Source organism: Triticum dicoccoides, chromosome 4A (genome assembly GCF_002162155.2).
Source record: "Triticum dicoccoides isolate Atlit2015 ecotype Zavitan chromosome 4A, WEW_v2.0, whole genome shotgun sequence".
Lineage (NCBI taxonomy): Eukaryota > Viridiplantae > Streptophyta > Magnoliopsida > Poales > Poaceae > Triticum > Triticum dicoccoides.
The window spans coordinates 184,080,244-184,093,990 of NC_041386.1; the positions used below are offsets into that span (position 1 = coordinate 184,080,244).

The following is a 13,747-nucleotide window of genomic DNA, read 5'->3' on the forward strand; positions in this document are numbered from 1 at the left end:
AACTAGTTAAAATGACTCGACGACGGCCTTATTTAAATATGGTTGGACGACAGGCGATCAACTAGATGTCTGCGGATAATTGGTATGTCCATTTGGTAAACACGTTTGGATGTATTAAACTTTCAAACAAATTATGCGGAAAAGTTTCATTGGACGTATACTTGTACTGATTATGGTATACTTCTACTATATAATCCCTTCGTTTCATAATAAGTGTCTTAACTTTGTGCTAACTTTAGTGTAAAATTATACTAATGTTAATACACTTATTTTTGGAAGGAGTGAGTATTTATATATCTTCGAAATTCTTTGTCCAAGGGCGTAGGGTGGTAGGGTCGTATAAATCCCCGTCTGGGACGCACTTGCGTCAGAAGCGATTCCTTGATCCCTGGAATAAAAGGAGGAAAAAAAGAAGAAGCGATTCCTTGATACAACTAGGCCAAAGCTGCGTGTGTAACCCTAAATAAACAAGACCAAGATATAAACGAAGGAAACAGGGGAGAAGGCCCGCGCTGCTACTGCCCGCCGCACACCTATCTCCCACCACCTGCCCCCCTCCTTCGTATCTACAAGGCGGCGGCGGACGGCCGAGATGGCGGCGGCGGTGTCGCGCGACGACGAGCTGGTGGTCAAGTCCCCCAGCGACAACCGTTCCTACCGCCTCCTCCGCCTCGCCAATGGCCTCTGCGCCCTCCTCATCCACGACCCCGAGATCTACGCCGACGGCGGCCCTGCCCCCAAGCCAAACGAAGACGTGGACATGGACGACGGGGACGACGAGGAAGATGGTGACGAGGACGACGACGAAGATGACGAAGAGTATAGCGACGAGGAGGGGGAGGATGACGACGACGAAGAAGGCGAGGAGGACGAGGATGGGAGCGAGCCCAAGAGGAAGAAGGACAAGGGCAGCTCCGAGCCGGTCATTAAGAAGGTACCGACGAGTTTTGCCCTCAGAGACCTGCACTTGTTCTATTCAATCTAATTTGGCTAGTACATTGGATCACTCTCCTCTGTGGTGGCCGTGATGCTGCTATTATGAACGTTAGCTGGATCTAGCATAATTTAGTGGCATTGACAACGATCAGACACGTGGATCATAACCGATGGAATGTAAATTGAACTGTTGAAAATAATTCGTGTGTCGAAGTGGTTAGAACCAATTGCTAGCTTGACGGACAGGATTGCAAATCTGGAAGGTGCATTTTGATAGCCGCGAGTATTGCTGCCTGTTGCAAGTTTGATGTTTGGTTTTGCTTTTTCTTACATGACACATCGAAATTTCAGGCTGCTGCTGCAGTGTGTGTTGGAATGGGCAGTTTTGCGGACCCTCCAAAGGCACAGGGTTTGGCTCATTTTCTAGGTATGCAATCATTGTCATCTTCGTTTTACCTATCTTGTATTATGGCTGATCATATGCATCAGTTAAAAGCTTAAAACTACTAAGCCTTCTGTTCGAAGCTATCCAAAAGTTGGAGGGAACTAGTCTGATGATATGTACGCTCTAGCTTATAGTAATATCAGAGTGTGCTGAATTTCTGCAGAGCACATGCTTTTTATGGGGAGCTCTGTTTTTCCTGATGAAAACGAGGTTTGTACAATGTCTATGCTTTTACGCCCCTTCTTCTGTTCTGTGAGTCAACCCTGAGATTACCCGTGTCTGAAAGTTATATGTGTTTTTATTGTCCTTTCCCCTTATTTCAATTACCATCACATGCTCTGCTTGGATCAATGTTGTTTCGGTAGAAAAATATTGAAGCATTTTGGCAGTGCACAGCATATAGTGGTTATATACATGATGATACTCTGCTATATTTGTCAAAACCTGACCTATGTGGTTACTAGACTAAGAGCATCTCCAACAGCAGACTAAAAATGTTGCTACGAAATCCAGTTTTTGAGGAGAGAGAAGATTTAGGTAGCCAATTTTTTTTTCTGCTTTTACATCCGACCTGAAAACTGGATACCTAAATTTTAAGCTTCTAATTCGAATAATATTAAACTCATGTCAAATAGCAAATAAAACACAAACAGTACTTAATTATTATATGGTTCATCAATCCACAATCCAAAACTCAACACAATTTCCAAAAGAAACAAACAAAAATACCTTGGGGGGATTCCGTCGAACACTTAAGGGGCACCGAGCTTGATTTTGGCTGGTGGAGCTTGCCTGGTCCGAGAAGGTCGCTGGATGGCTAGCAAAGGCACCTGGAGGGACCCAGGGGCGGAGGGGAGCCGGGACTGCGGCCCACTCTGGCAGCGCCGAGCTGCCCGAGCACCTAGAGCTCGGCACAAAGCCGCGGCTCAACGGTGGTCGCGGGGTCTCGTGCGCGTTGCATGGCTGCTAATTGACCTTGGCGGGTAGCGGGGGACGGCCGGAGTCGACACAAAATACACCTTATAAACAGAAACGACGGTGTGACATACTAATGAACCATAAGAATAAAATATAAACTTGCCTTGTGTTAGGGCTCAGACAAAAACCTGAAACATCTTTGTTTATAAGTGCCAATATAGTACTTGATCCTGCACACCATAGGGCTATAGTGGGCTGCTACATCGCAGCTAGCCGAAATGTAGCAGCCCTTTGTCCACTATGACAGTTCTAATGCTGGTCTGCTTGCACAGTACCCATGCTACAATGATTTACATAGTCCTTGAGCTTTTACATTCCTTTGACCTTAATTTTGTAGATTTGGTGAATGCTTTTATTGCAATTTGATAAATATTCTTATGTAGTATGACAGTTACCTGTCCAAACATGGTGGTTCATCCAATGCTTTTACTGAAACTGAGTACACATGCTATCATTTTGAGGTCAATCGTGAGTATCTTAAGGGAGCCTTAGACAGGTAGTTAGCTATTCTTCATTCTATCATTCTTAATCTGTAACATAAATGTTGAGTTCAGGTTTATACTAATACATGGTTTTGATTCCATGCTTAGATTTTCTCAGTTCTTTGTATCACCTCTTGTTAAGGCTGAAGCTATGGACCGCGAGATATTAGCAGTAGACTCAGGTATGTGTTTTTCCTTTCTGTCTAACCAGTAACCACTGCTAGTTATTGTTTCACTGTCTAAATTATGCATAACTTTGTTGCTTCAACTATTATCTTATGTTAGAGTTCAATCAAGTTCTGCAAAGCGATAGCTGCCGCCTTTACCAACTGCAGTCCCATACTTGCTCTCAAGGGCACCCATTGAATAGATTTACCTGGGGTATGCTTATCATTTGGTTATTTTAATGTCATGATATCCATTGAATTATACTGGGGCTGAACTTTTGAGATTATCTGTAGGAAACAAGAAAAGCTTGTCGAATGCAATGGGCAGTGGAATCAATCTAAGGGAAGAGATTTTGCAAATGTACATGAGTAACTATCATGGAGGGATGATGAAGCTAGTTATAATTGGGGGAGGTGGGGCTGGTTACCTATTTTAATTGTATGTTCACTAAATAAATGAATTCATGCTCTTCTTTTGCTATTAATTATCTGTATGTTTCATTTGTTTCAGAACCCCTTGACACTCTAGAAGCCTGGACCATAGAGCTATTCAGTGAAGTTAAAGCTGGTCCTCTGTTAGAAATAAGTCCAAAGTCTGATATGCCTTTCTGGAAATCTGGTAAACTTTATAAGCTAGAGGCTGTCAGAGATGTTCACAGTCTTTTCCTGTCATGGACACTTCCTTGCCTGCACAAGGAATACATGAAGAAACCAGAAGATTACTTGGCACATCTCCTTGGTCATGGTAAATAACTCCCGCGTACCTATAGCTGTAACCTTTTGCTGTTCCGTTCAGGTGCTGTACCTTTAATCAATGGTTGAATACTAAGCATGCTGTTGATTCACCCTTCAAATATTTTTTTCATCACGTTTTCTTCTTTCAAGGGGTTTCAGGCTGTTTAATGGTAGCCCTTCTTCCCTGTAGGTTCAAATCCTGACAACAAATTCACATTTATTTAATATGATTGTATCAGTTAGATTACCTGATTGAATATACATTCTTATGCATTGTCCCCTTGTGGGCTGTGCTGTTTATGCCCTCACCTGAAGCGATTTGCTGAAATGTCCATTCTTCACTCAGGGTTATCTTATTTTGTGTTAACCTCTGGTAACTTATGTACTCTTTGCAGAACAGCATCTTTACAGAACTTTTTGCATAATAAAGACAATTTATTTTTGAATAGATTCTAATGCTGGTTGCTATCTTTGTTTAATGTTAATTTGGAGCATGCAGAAGTTTCATCTCATGTAATCACGCCCTGCCATTTAGCATCTGACCATTTTGTTTCTATTTTCAGAGGGCAAGGGAAGCTTGCTATATTTTTTGAAAGCTAAAGGTTGGGCTAGCACATTGAGTGCTGGCGTTGGCACTGGAGGAACACAACGATCCTCATATGCCTATATCTTTGAGATGTCTATCCGCCTTTCTGATTCTGGACTTAAAAATGTATGCAGGTTCATACGATGCTTGCCTTTCTTGTTTTATCTGAGTATTTTTGTTAGTTGAAACTCCTTTTCTCCTCGCATCGAAGTATTTTATTCTTTACATCATTTTTGCGGAACTGTTGTAGTTAACAACTACCAGCAAATGCCTTCTGCTAAGGAACATGTGATTGATTGTAGTTGGCATCATTTTCTTCCATGAAGTTGGCTGCCAAACATTGTTGAGACTAATATTCATCAGAAAATTTATAAGTAGCGGCAATTCATCCAATCTTTTGATAATTCTTGCATTCACATGTCTCTTACTATTTTACTTCCTAGGGAAGCACAATGATACATTTTCTGACATGGAATGCTTTTGCAGCTCTTCGAGGTCATTACAGCTGTGTACGAATATATAAATTTACTTAAGCAGTCTGAGCCGCAAGAATGGATATTTAAGGAACTTCAGGACATTGGGTACATGGAATTCAGATTTGCAGAAGAGCAACCCCCAGATGATTATGTAGTAGATCTTGCAGGTCATCACCTTTTCCATCTTGTTTCGCTTAATTTGTTTATGATGGATGCAGGGCTTACTTAAATTCTACTTTGCAGAAAATATGCTATTTTATTCTGAAAAACACATAATTTCTGGAGAATATATTTATGAGGGATGGGAACCAGAGTTAGTCAAGCATGTTCTGAGCTTCTTTCATCCAGACAACATGAGAGTTGACATACTGAGCAGATCATTTGATAAACAGTCCCAAGGTAAGCAGTCCGTCTTGCCAGTCTTTTGGGGGGGCTGGTTAATGCACAATGCTCCTATGCCAGGCTCGTGAACACTAGACTTGTGCTACATGATGCGAGTTGTTTGAAGTTTCAAGTCAACACTGTTATTTCAACATTTGATGCTCGTTTGTTGAATCATGACTCGATATTGCTAACAATTGTACTAGTAAAATGAGATGCCTCATCTTGTGATCATCATCATTATTTTTTCTCCTTAATGTAGTGTATAAAACACGGGAATCCTTTTTTTTCATAATGGTATGATATGTAGAAATAATAATAATAATAACAATAATAATAATAGTAATAATAATAATACTATTATTATTATTATTATTATTATTATTATTATTATTATTATTATTATTATTATTATTATTATTATTTCATGCTTTGGCCTAGCCATACAATTTCCATAGATGAAACTCATTCTGTTTGTGGAATTATATGAAGTAACAGCTTGTTGGCTTTGGAGGGCTTAATTTGACATATTGTTTACCCCACATGCTGTGGAGAGTTGGAATTCTAACTATGAGACAGGGACCAAGTCACAGTTTGTTCAACTGCATAACATGCCCGATTGTTTCATGATTTTGCATTTCTAATGCAGTCTGTTTCCTGCAGCCATTAGATGTGAACCATGGTTTGGTTCACAGTACATTGAAGAGGATATTCCGCCATCTTTGATTGAAAGCTGGAGAAATCCTGTGGAGATAGATGGTAATTTTCATTTACCTCGGAAGAATGAATACATCCCAGGGGACTTCAGTCTGCGGAATGCTAGCATTCCTAAATCCTCAAACGATGATAATCCTCGATGTATTGTGGATGAACCATTCATAAAGCTCTGGCACAAGATGGATATTACATTTAATGTTCCTCGTGCCAATGCATACTTTTTGATTTCTGTCAAGGATGGCTGTAGCAGCCTCAGAAACTCTGTTCTGACAGATCTGTTTGCAAACCTTCTTAAAGATGAGCTAAATGAGGTCCTCTATCAGGTGGGTATTATTGAATTTGTTTCAACGTCTGTTTTATGAGCTTACCGTAGTTTTTTATTTATTTTCATGGTGCTGCTACTATTTGTCATTATTGAACTTAATCAAGAGTGGCTGAGATTTACATCTAATACAGGGCCTGACCATCAGTTAGATACCTGACTTTTGCAGCAGATCCAAATTTTGTTATTGATGCAAAAACTCGAGCGTAGGAATCATCTGTTGACTACTAAAAATTATTTATGCATTTTATTTCACGATGTTCCTTGTTTTACTCACTAAGGCCTAGATGCTGTAAATAATGATACAACCCAGCCACCTACTGTCCAATGTTTCGGTTTGCTGTCTTCCTTTTCTGATCAGATATCAGAACTCTCGTCCATGTTCCCCTCTTTTTAGTATTTGCAATATTATTAATTTTGAAATCACAGTATCTACAATCTTGTCGACTATTGTTAAATGGTTTGACCTATCTGAGCTATTTCTTGCAACTGGTTTATAAACCTCCCAGGCTTATGTGGCTAAACTCGAGACATCATTATCTGTCGTTGGTAGCAACCTTGAGCTAAAGCTTTATGGTTACAATGACAAGCTGGCCATCCTGCTGTCCCACATCTTGGCTGCTTCTCAGTCCTTTTCTCCAAAGATGGATAGGTTTGAGGTAATGTATCTTTATGCTGAACACATGATTGATTATTTTGAAATATAAGTGTGACAACGTGAAAGAATATTTCTTATGTTTGCGTGGATTTTAAATTTTGTGCTGAACACATGATAGTTTATTTCGAAATATAAGTGTGACAACGTGAAAGAATATTTCTTATGTTTGCGTGGATTTTAAATTTCGTGCTGAACACATGATAGATTATTTCGAAATATAAGTGTGACAACGTGAAAGAATATTTCTTACGTTTGCATGGATTTAAATTTTGTGTTCTGTACCTTTTCCTTTAACATCCACCACAAAAATGGCTAACTCAATGGCGATTTTTCTTGTAATTATTGATACAATCAGATTATTTCGAAATATGTGTGACAACGTGAACACATGATAGATTATTTCGAGATATAAGTGTGACAACGTGAACACATGATAGATTATTTCGAAATATAAGTGTGACAACGTGAAAGAATATTTCTTATGTTTGTGTGGATTTTAAATTTTGTGTTCTGTACCTTTTCCTTTAACGTCCACCACAAAAATGGATAACTTAAGTGACCTTTCTTGTAATAATTGTTGATATAATCAGATTAGGCAAACAATGCATTCCTTTGATCCTACTGTATTTTTTCTGTCTTATTAATTGACATAGTTACCCTCCAGTGAGAGAAGCGCATGAATTGACTGCAGCCTAACCAGCTATTTGACTGGCTTATACAGTTTCTTGCGGTATTCACCTCGCTAGTTGTTAACATATGGAGAACGTAGTTCAAGAAAACACATAACCATCCATAAACTTCTGCACCTTAGTATTTATATATATATATATATATATTGTTTTATTGTGCACTCATTAGGTCATCAAGGAGGACTTGGAAAGAGCTTACAGAAACACGAATATGAAACCTATGAGCCATTCCACCTACTTGAGGCTACAGTTCTTACGTCAAATATTCTGGGACGTCAATGAAAAATTGAAAGTTCTTGCGACGTTAACCTTTTCAGATCTGGCAGCATTTGTTCCAGAGCTCCTTTCTCAGGTAAGGGTAACAAATGCTCTTTGTTTCTCCAGTATTTCTGGTGCTGCCTGTTCTTACATGTGTCAAATGATATCAAAAGACGAAAGATGCTTTGCTGAAAGTATGGTTCTGATAAGGAAATGTTTTTTTTTTTTTTGTATCATGTATACATTTGCTAGACTTTAGAAACCATTTCCTATTTGGACACATGCAGTTACACATCGAGGGCCTATGTCATGGTAACCTGTCAGGAGAGGAAGCGATAAATATATCAAAAATATTCAAGAACACTTTGTCAGGCCAGACACTGTCAGTGGAGGCAAGACACGGTGAAAGAGTTCTTTGCATTCCTCATGGTGCAAATTTTATTAGAAGTGTACGTGTGAAGAATGATCTTGAAGAGAATTCTGTGGTTGAGGTGGGCTATGTTCCAGTTCCCTGTTTTATTAGATGCTGTTTGAATTATAACTGGTCTTGAAGAGAATTTTATTAGAAGTTTACTGAAGCATAACACTTTTGCATGTTTCTTTAGATGCTGTTTAAATTATTAATTATATGTTGAATCACATCCAGGTCCTGAACATTTTCACTGTGATAGTATCATGTATGTCGAATAGCCTACTATGTGAAATGCAACCACTTTGAATGCATAGGCATCCGACCTAACCTCAAGAAACATGCGCAAGTGTACCTCGAGGCTGCTCTTCTATTTTAATTTTAATTTGTCAATTTAGGTTAATCAGGCAACCTTCTGATATACCACTTCTTGTCAGGTTTATTTTCCAGTTGAGCAAGACATTGGAAAGGAGTCAACAAGGCTCAGAGCTATTACAGATCTTTTCAGCAATATCATTGAAGAACCTTGCTTTGATCAGCTGAGGTATAATTTATTTTCTTGTTTTCTAGACAAAGTGTGAGTGCCAAGTAGTGTAGTCCAATCGATAATACAGCACTCACAGTATTTGTTCAAGCTCATCTCACACACAAACCAATGAGGCACCCAGTATTAGAAATACTACTTACAGTGGGCCATGCATACTCCTATCCCTATTAAATGACATACTACTGCAACCACTAATTTTTCTTTTACAGTACTAAAGTACAAGTAGAAAGTGGAAATATTGCAATTAGAGCACTTGTGATGTCCTCAATGAGAATTGTTGTGAAAAGACACTTTCCAAAATAAGTGTGCACTTGTGATGTCCTCAATGAGAATTGTTGTGAAAAGACACTTTCCTAAATAAGTGCACATATTTCAAAGTGGTTGGAGTATTATGGATTTATTTTCAAAATAAGTTCTATACACAATGTTTTTTCTTTTTGCAAGGTTGGTCAGAACCAAAATAGTTTTGCCGGAGATCACCTTTTTTTTCGGGAGGGAGTATACTTTTGTTACTATTTGTATTCTGCAACAACCTTGCTAATTGATTTTCTTGGCATTCCAATGATAGAACGAAGGAGCAGCTTGGCTATACTGTGGACTCCAGTCCAAGGATGACTTACCGCCTGCTGGCGTATTGTTTTCGAGTTATGTCCTCCAAGTATAGCCCTGTTTACCTGCAAAGCAGGATTGATAACTTTATTGATGGTCTGTCTGCTTTGCTGGTATGCTACTCTCCTACACATTTCTGTGTTAGCCCTTCATTTTACTAGACTATCTTATAGTCACCTGACCTGACAGAAAATATATGTTAATCAACATATTTATCTAAGTACTAAGGGCCTGTTTGGTTGGAAGCTAACTTTTCCATACTTTGCCACACATTTTTTTCTAAAATTGCCTAACTTCGGCATGTCTAAGAGAATCTTGCCACACTTTTTGAGTGTATTATGACATATGGGGCTTATTTGTCACAAAAAGGAATCTCGCCTAAGGTGTGGCTAAAACCAAACACTTATATAACTCGGTTAAACTCACTTAACTTGAGGTGTGGCAACGTGTTGCTAGGAACCAAACAGCCCCTAAGATGTTGGTGACATGCTTCGTGCATCAATTTTATTCTCGTAACAGCACAATGATGTTTATCTCTGACTGATGGAAATCCTGCACTCATGTTTTGATTAATCTTTGTTGACATTTACCTTTATTCTAAGCAAGAATGCCTAAACAAATTGCCTTTGAGATGTTTCTTCATGGTATATTTCAAAATGAACTTTGCTTGACTTATGCAGTCTTAACAAAGTATACTTTTTTGGTGCATTCCTTTCTTTTAATCATGTATATCCATGTCTTCACTGGAAAAGAATGTCTTACATAAATATTCATGTTCATATTTGAATATGAAATTCCCATATACTCCCTCTGTTCCTAAATATTTGTCTTTTTAGAGATTTCAAATGTACTACCACATATGGATGTACTCCCTCCGTCCGGAAATACTTGTCCTAGAAATGGATAAAATGGATGTATCTATAACTAAAATAAGTCTAGATACAACCATTTCTAGGACAAGTATTTTCGGACGGAGGGAGTATATAGACATATTTTAGAGTGTAGATTCACTCATTTTGCTCCGTATGTAGTCACTTGTTGAAATCTCTAGAAAGACAAATATTTAGGAACGGAGGGAGTACAACTTTTCTCAGTTATACTGATATTTTTATGCTGTTCATGCAATTGGAAAACACAAGATATCTCAAGCTTTTGGAATTCTATTCTATTTTTCATAGAGTTTCCTTGATCCCGTTGTAGTTGAAGTTGAATTCTCAAAACATCAAGCTGTTAGTGAAATATTGTTACCTGTCGCTATATTTCATACTGTGTTTTGTGGACAAACTTCGTTAATTTATGAAAACTGAAAAATCAATTAATTGTAATCTCACAATTACTTGCATTTGGTCAATACCTGTGTGCTTTGAAGGATGGGCTTGAGGAGGAGACTTTTGAGCATCACAAGAGTGGGCTAATAGCTCAAAAACTCGAGAAGGATCCTTCCCTTAGCTATCAAACTGGCGATTACTGGTCGCAGATTACCGACAAAAGGTATTGACTTCTTTCCTGCTACATGTCTATGCATCATTTAGAACTTATGTGAAACAAATTAAGTATCTACCTAAGGCTGAATCATTTGAGGTCAGGACTATGGGTATTCATGGGTTGGGTCTGACCACTCAACCTACACAATTAAACCCATGCCACATATTTTCATGTGGTGTTGGTATGGTTATGTATAAACAGTGGAACCCTTCCTCTTCCTCTTTCCTTGCTACAATAGTATGTAGGGCGCTTTATCACGAGCACCTCCTCACCATTCTATGATGCAATGCATGATGTGGTATAAACCATTTTGCCATCGAACCCGTTTGTTTCCCTGAGCTGGTTTGAATTTCAGCCAAAAACCGTCCTAGGCAGCACAAAACATTCAAAACTGAAAATATACCGTTAGTGTTATGTGGACATACTGGACTTTTAACCGTTCATTCAGTTATGGGTACAAATTATCCAGGCCGTGTGCTTCATAACCTTGTCCAATGCCCAGGCCTGTTCACAGTGTAAGTGCTGACAACAAATTGCCATAAAGCTGCAGGCCAATAACTGGCCGGGAACTAGTTGGAAATGACCAGTTTTTTTTTTTTCATTTAGCTTGGTAACCAGTGTTTCTGCATGTTTCACTTTTGTAATACGAAGTAGTGCTTATAAAAGCAGCGATGTCTCATAATCTGCAGAATTTGTAACTTTGGTCACTTGGGCAAAAGAAACCCATGTGCAACCTGACAAATATTTTGAGCTGCATGTAGTTTCAAATAATATGTCATGGATCGCGTGAGTACTTCACTTCCGTTCTTTACTGATGGATTTGATTAATGCTTCATGTATCCTTTCATCCCTCACATATATAGTCTCATGTTGTGGAAAAATCCAATTATAGGTATATGTTTGATATGTCAAAACTGGAAGCTGAAGAGCTAAGGACAGTTGGGAAGGAGGACGTCATCAGTTGGTACAATACCTACATAAGATCATCTTCTCCAACACGTAGACGATTGGCAATACATGTGTATGGTTGCAACCCGGATATTGCTGAGGCTGCCACGCTGCAAGAGCAGTCATGGACTGCAATTGATGATGTTGAATCCTTGAAGGGTTCTTCCCAATTTTATCCTAGCCTCTGCTGAGGGAAGTGGATCATGTTCGTTTGGTACAATGCCTACATAGGATCATCTCCGAAGCTCAGATGGCTATGTATCATTTGTGTGGCTGCAGCTTTGTGCATCTCTTACCATAGTTGATACATAAAACAATCATCTACAGAAAATCATTTGTGTGGCTACCTCCACCAAGCTGCAAGAGCATCCCTGTACCATAGTTGATACATAAAACAATCATCTACAGAAAATCCACCACATTCATTAATTGGTCTGCAGCTTGTAAATTGATGAGCATCCATTCGGTATTAAAGGGTATTCTTCTGCTGGTAAGATTTAGTATAGTGTTTTATAGTGCAGCATGCACATCATTTTTGAACTAGTAAGTGCTCCTTTCTTCAACTTGTACCCAGAAAAATGTAATCTTCCGCCTATGTGGGCCCAGTTAATCAATATTGTGGATCTTTTTTTTTTACTTTATATTGTATGATTTGTCAAGATAGGTGGAATTGCTACTGAATTTCATTTTTCTTTATATAAGCTCAACAAGAGCTTACATTTGGGCTATCCTCCAATATTACCTTGTTTTTCAGCCAGTAACTAATGGTTTCTTTTCTTTCTCAAACATATGCAATGCTGACAATAAAAATACGAGCTCAGAATCTCAGTTTTCCATTCATGACCTAATGTGTTTTTCCTCTTGATGACACGTGTGCTGACAATCAAAACATGAGTTGAGCTCATCTATTGTGCCATGTATTTCATCCAGGTTTCCTTGGCTATACATACATGAGCGTTGCTTGCTGTCAAAAATAGAAATAAAAATGCATGAATGTTGTTCGAGGGCTGTCGGGCAATTTTCTCTCTTCATACTTAACATGTCAAGTTTGGCCTTGTGGCCCTGTAGGTCAAACATTGTACCTTACCCATGATGATTTGCTCTCTAGCCGTACCGGTCGGACGAGAAAACCATCGTACGCAGAGCAGTTTCGTTACCCATATGGCCATATCCCAAATCTAAATTGAATGTAATTGCCGCTCTATTCTAGAAATGCCCCATTGGAATCTGGTCGCCGTCAGCCCATCGCCCGTGTGGCTAGCACCAGAATGACTGCTACAGATTGCGAGGAAATCCTTGCAGCAGTTGTTTCTCGCAACAGGTCCATGCGTCCATGAGTCCACGATGGCGGTCTACGTACACGGCTTAAGCTTGGGAACAAGCAAGCAGCTTGGCACCTGGCATGGCACGCCGAGCACACACGCACACTGACCAGATGCGTCGGTGGGAAATGGGCAGCCTGCTTTCGAACTTGGTATTCTTCGGCTCTAGATCGCCTTGGCCATGATGCACCGGTTAAGGCCCTTCCCAATGTTTCATCTTTTACGGATGTAAGTCTGCCATGTACTCCCTCTCTCTCAGTTTATAGGATGTGCACGTGTCCTTAAGTCGTTAATTTGATCAACCTAATACAAGTCATATATTACAAAAAATATACCAATATAAACTTCAGATGCTCTATTTTCAAACGGTATAATTTTTGTGTTATATAGTTTATATTAGGGTGATAAAATTAGCAATCTAGATATACGCGCAGGACTTATAAACTGAAACAGAGGGAGTAGATGAAGAAATATGATGTGCCAAGCCAATTAAGAGGATAGAGATAAGTTTGGTGACCACAAAAATAAGCAATGCCAAACGCGCAAACCTAGGCAAAACACTTAAACAAAGCAAATTCACCAATGCATGAAAGAGTT

General features: G+C 39.1%; 1 protein-coding gene across 2 annotated transcripts; it reads left to right on the forward strand.

The window, feature by feature from the left end:
- The first annotated feature begins 497 nt into the window (after positions 1-497).
- Positions 498-12,556, forward strand: LOC119285602 (nardilysin-like). Of its 2 annotated transcripts, XM_037564924.1 has the most exons (19): positions 500-934; positions 1,288-1,363; positions 1,545-1,591; positions 2,743-2,855; positions 2,950-3,023; positions 3,127-3,222; positions 3,303-3,422; positions 3,520-3,753; positions 4,307-4,455; positions 4,816-4,972; positions 5,049-5,204; positions 5,850-6,226; positions 6,735-6,884; positions 7,742-7,924; positions 8,118-8,321; positions 8,677-8,783; positions 9,355-9,508; positions 10,765-10,886; positions 11,773-12,556. In XM_037564924.1, the coding sequence occupies exons 1-19, from the start codon at positions 593-595 to the stop codon at positions 12,017-12,019; spliced, it is 3,108 nt and encodes a 1,035-aa protein (XP_037420821.1). In that variant the 5' UTR covers positions 500-592; the 3' UTR covers positions 12,020-12,556. The 2 variants fall into 2 exon arrangements, with proteins under 2 accessions (XP_037420822.1, XP_037420821.1); XM_037564925.1 differs by lacking the exons at positions 8,677-8,783; positions 9,355-9,508; positions 10,765-10,886; positions 11,773-12,556 and adding an exon at positions 8,477-8,625 and having other exon boundaries at positions 498-934.
- The last annotated feature ends 1,191 nt before the right edge of the window (positions 12,557-13,747 follow it).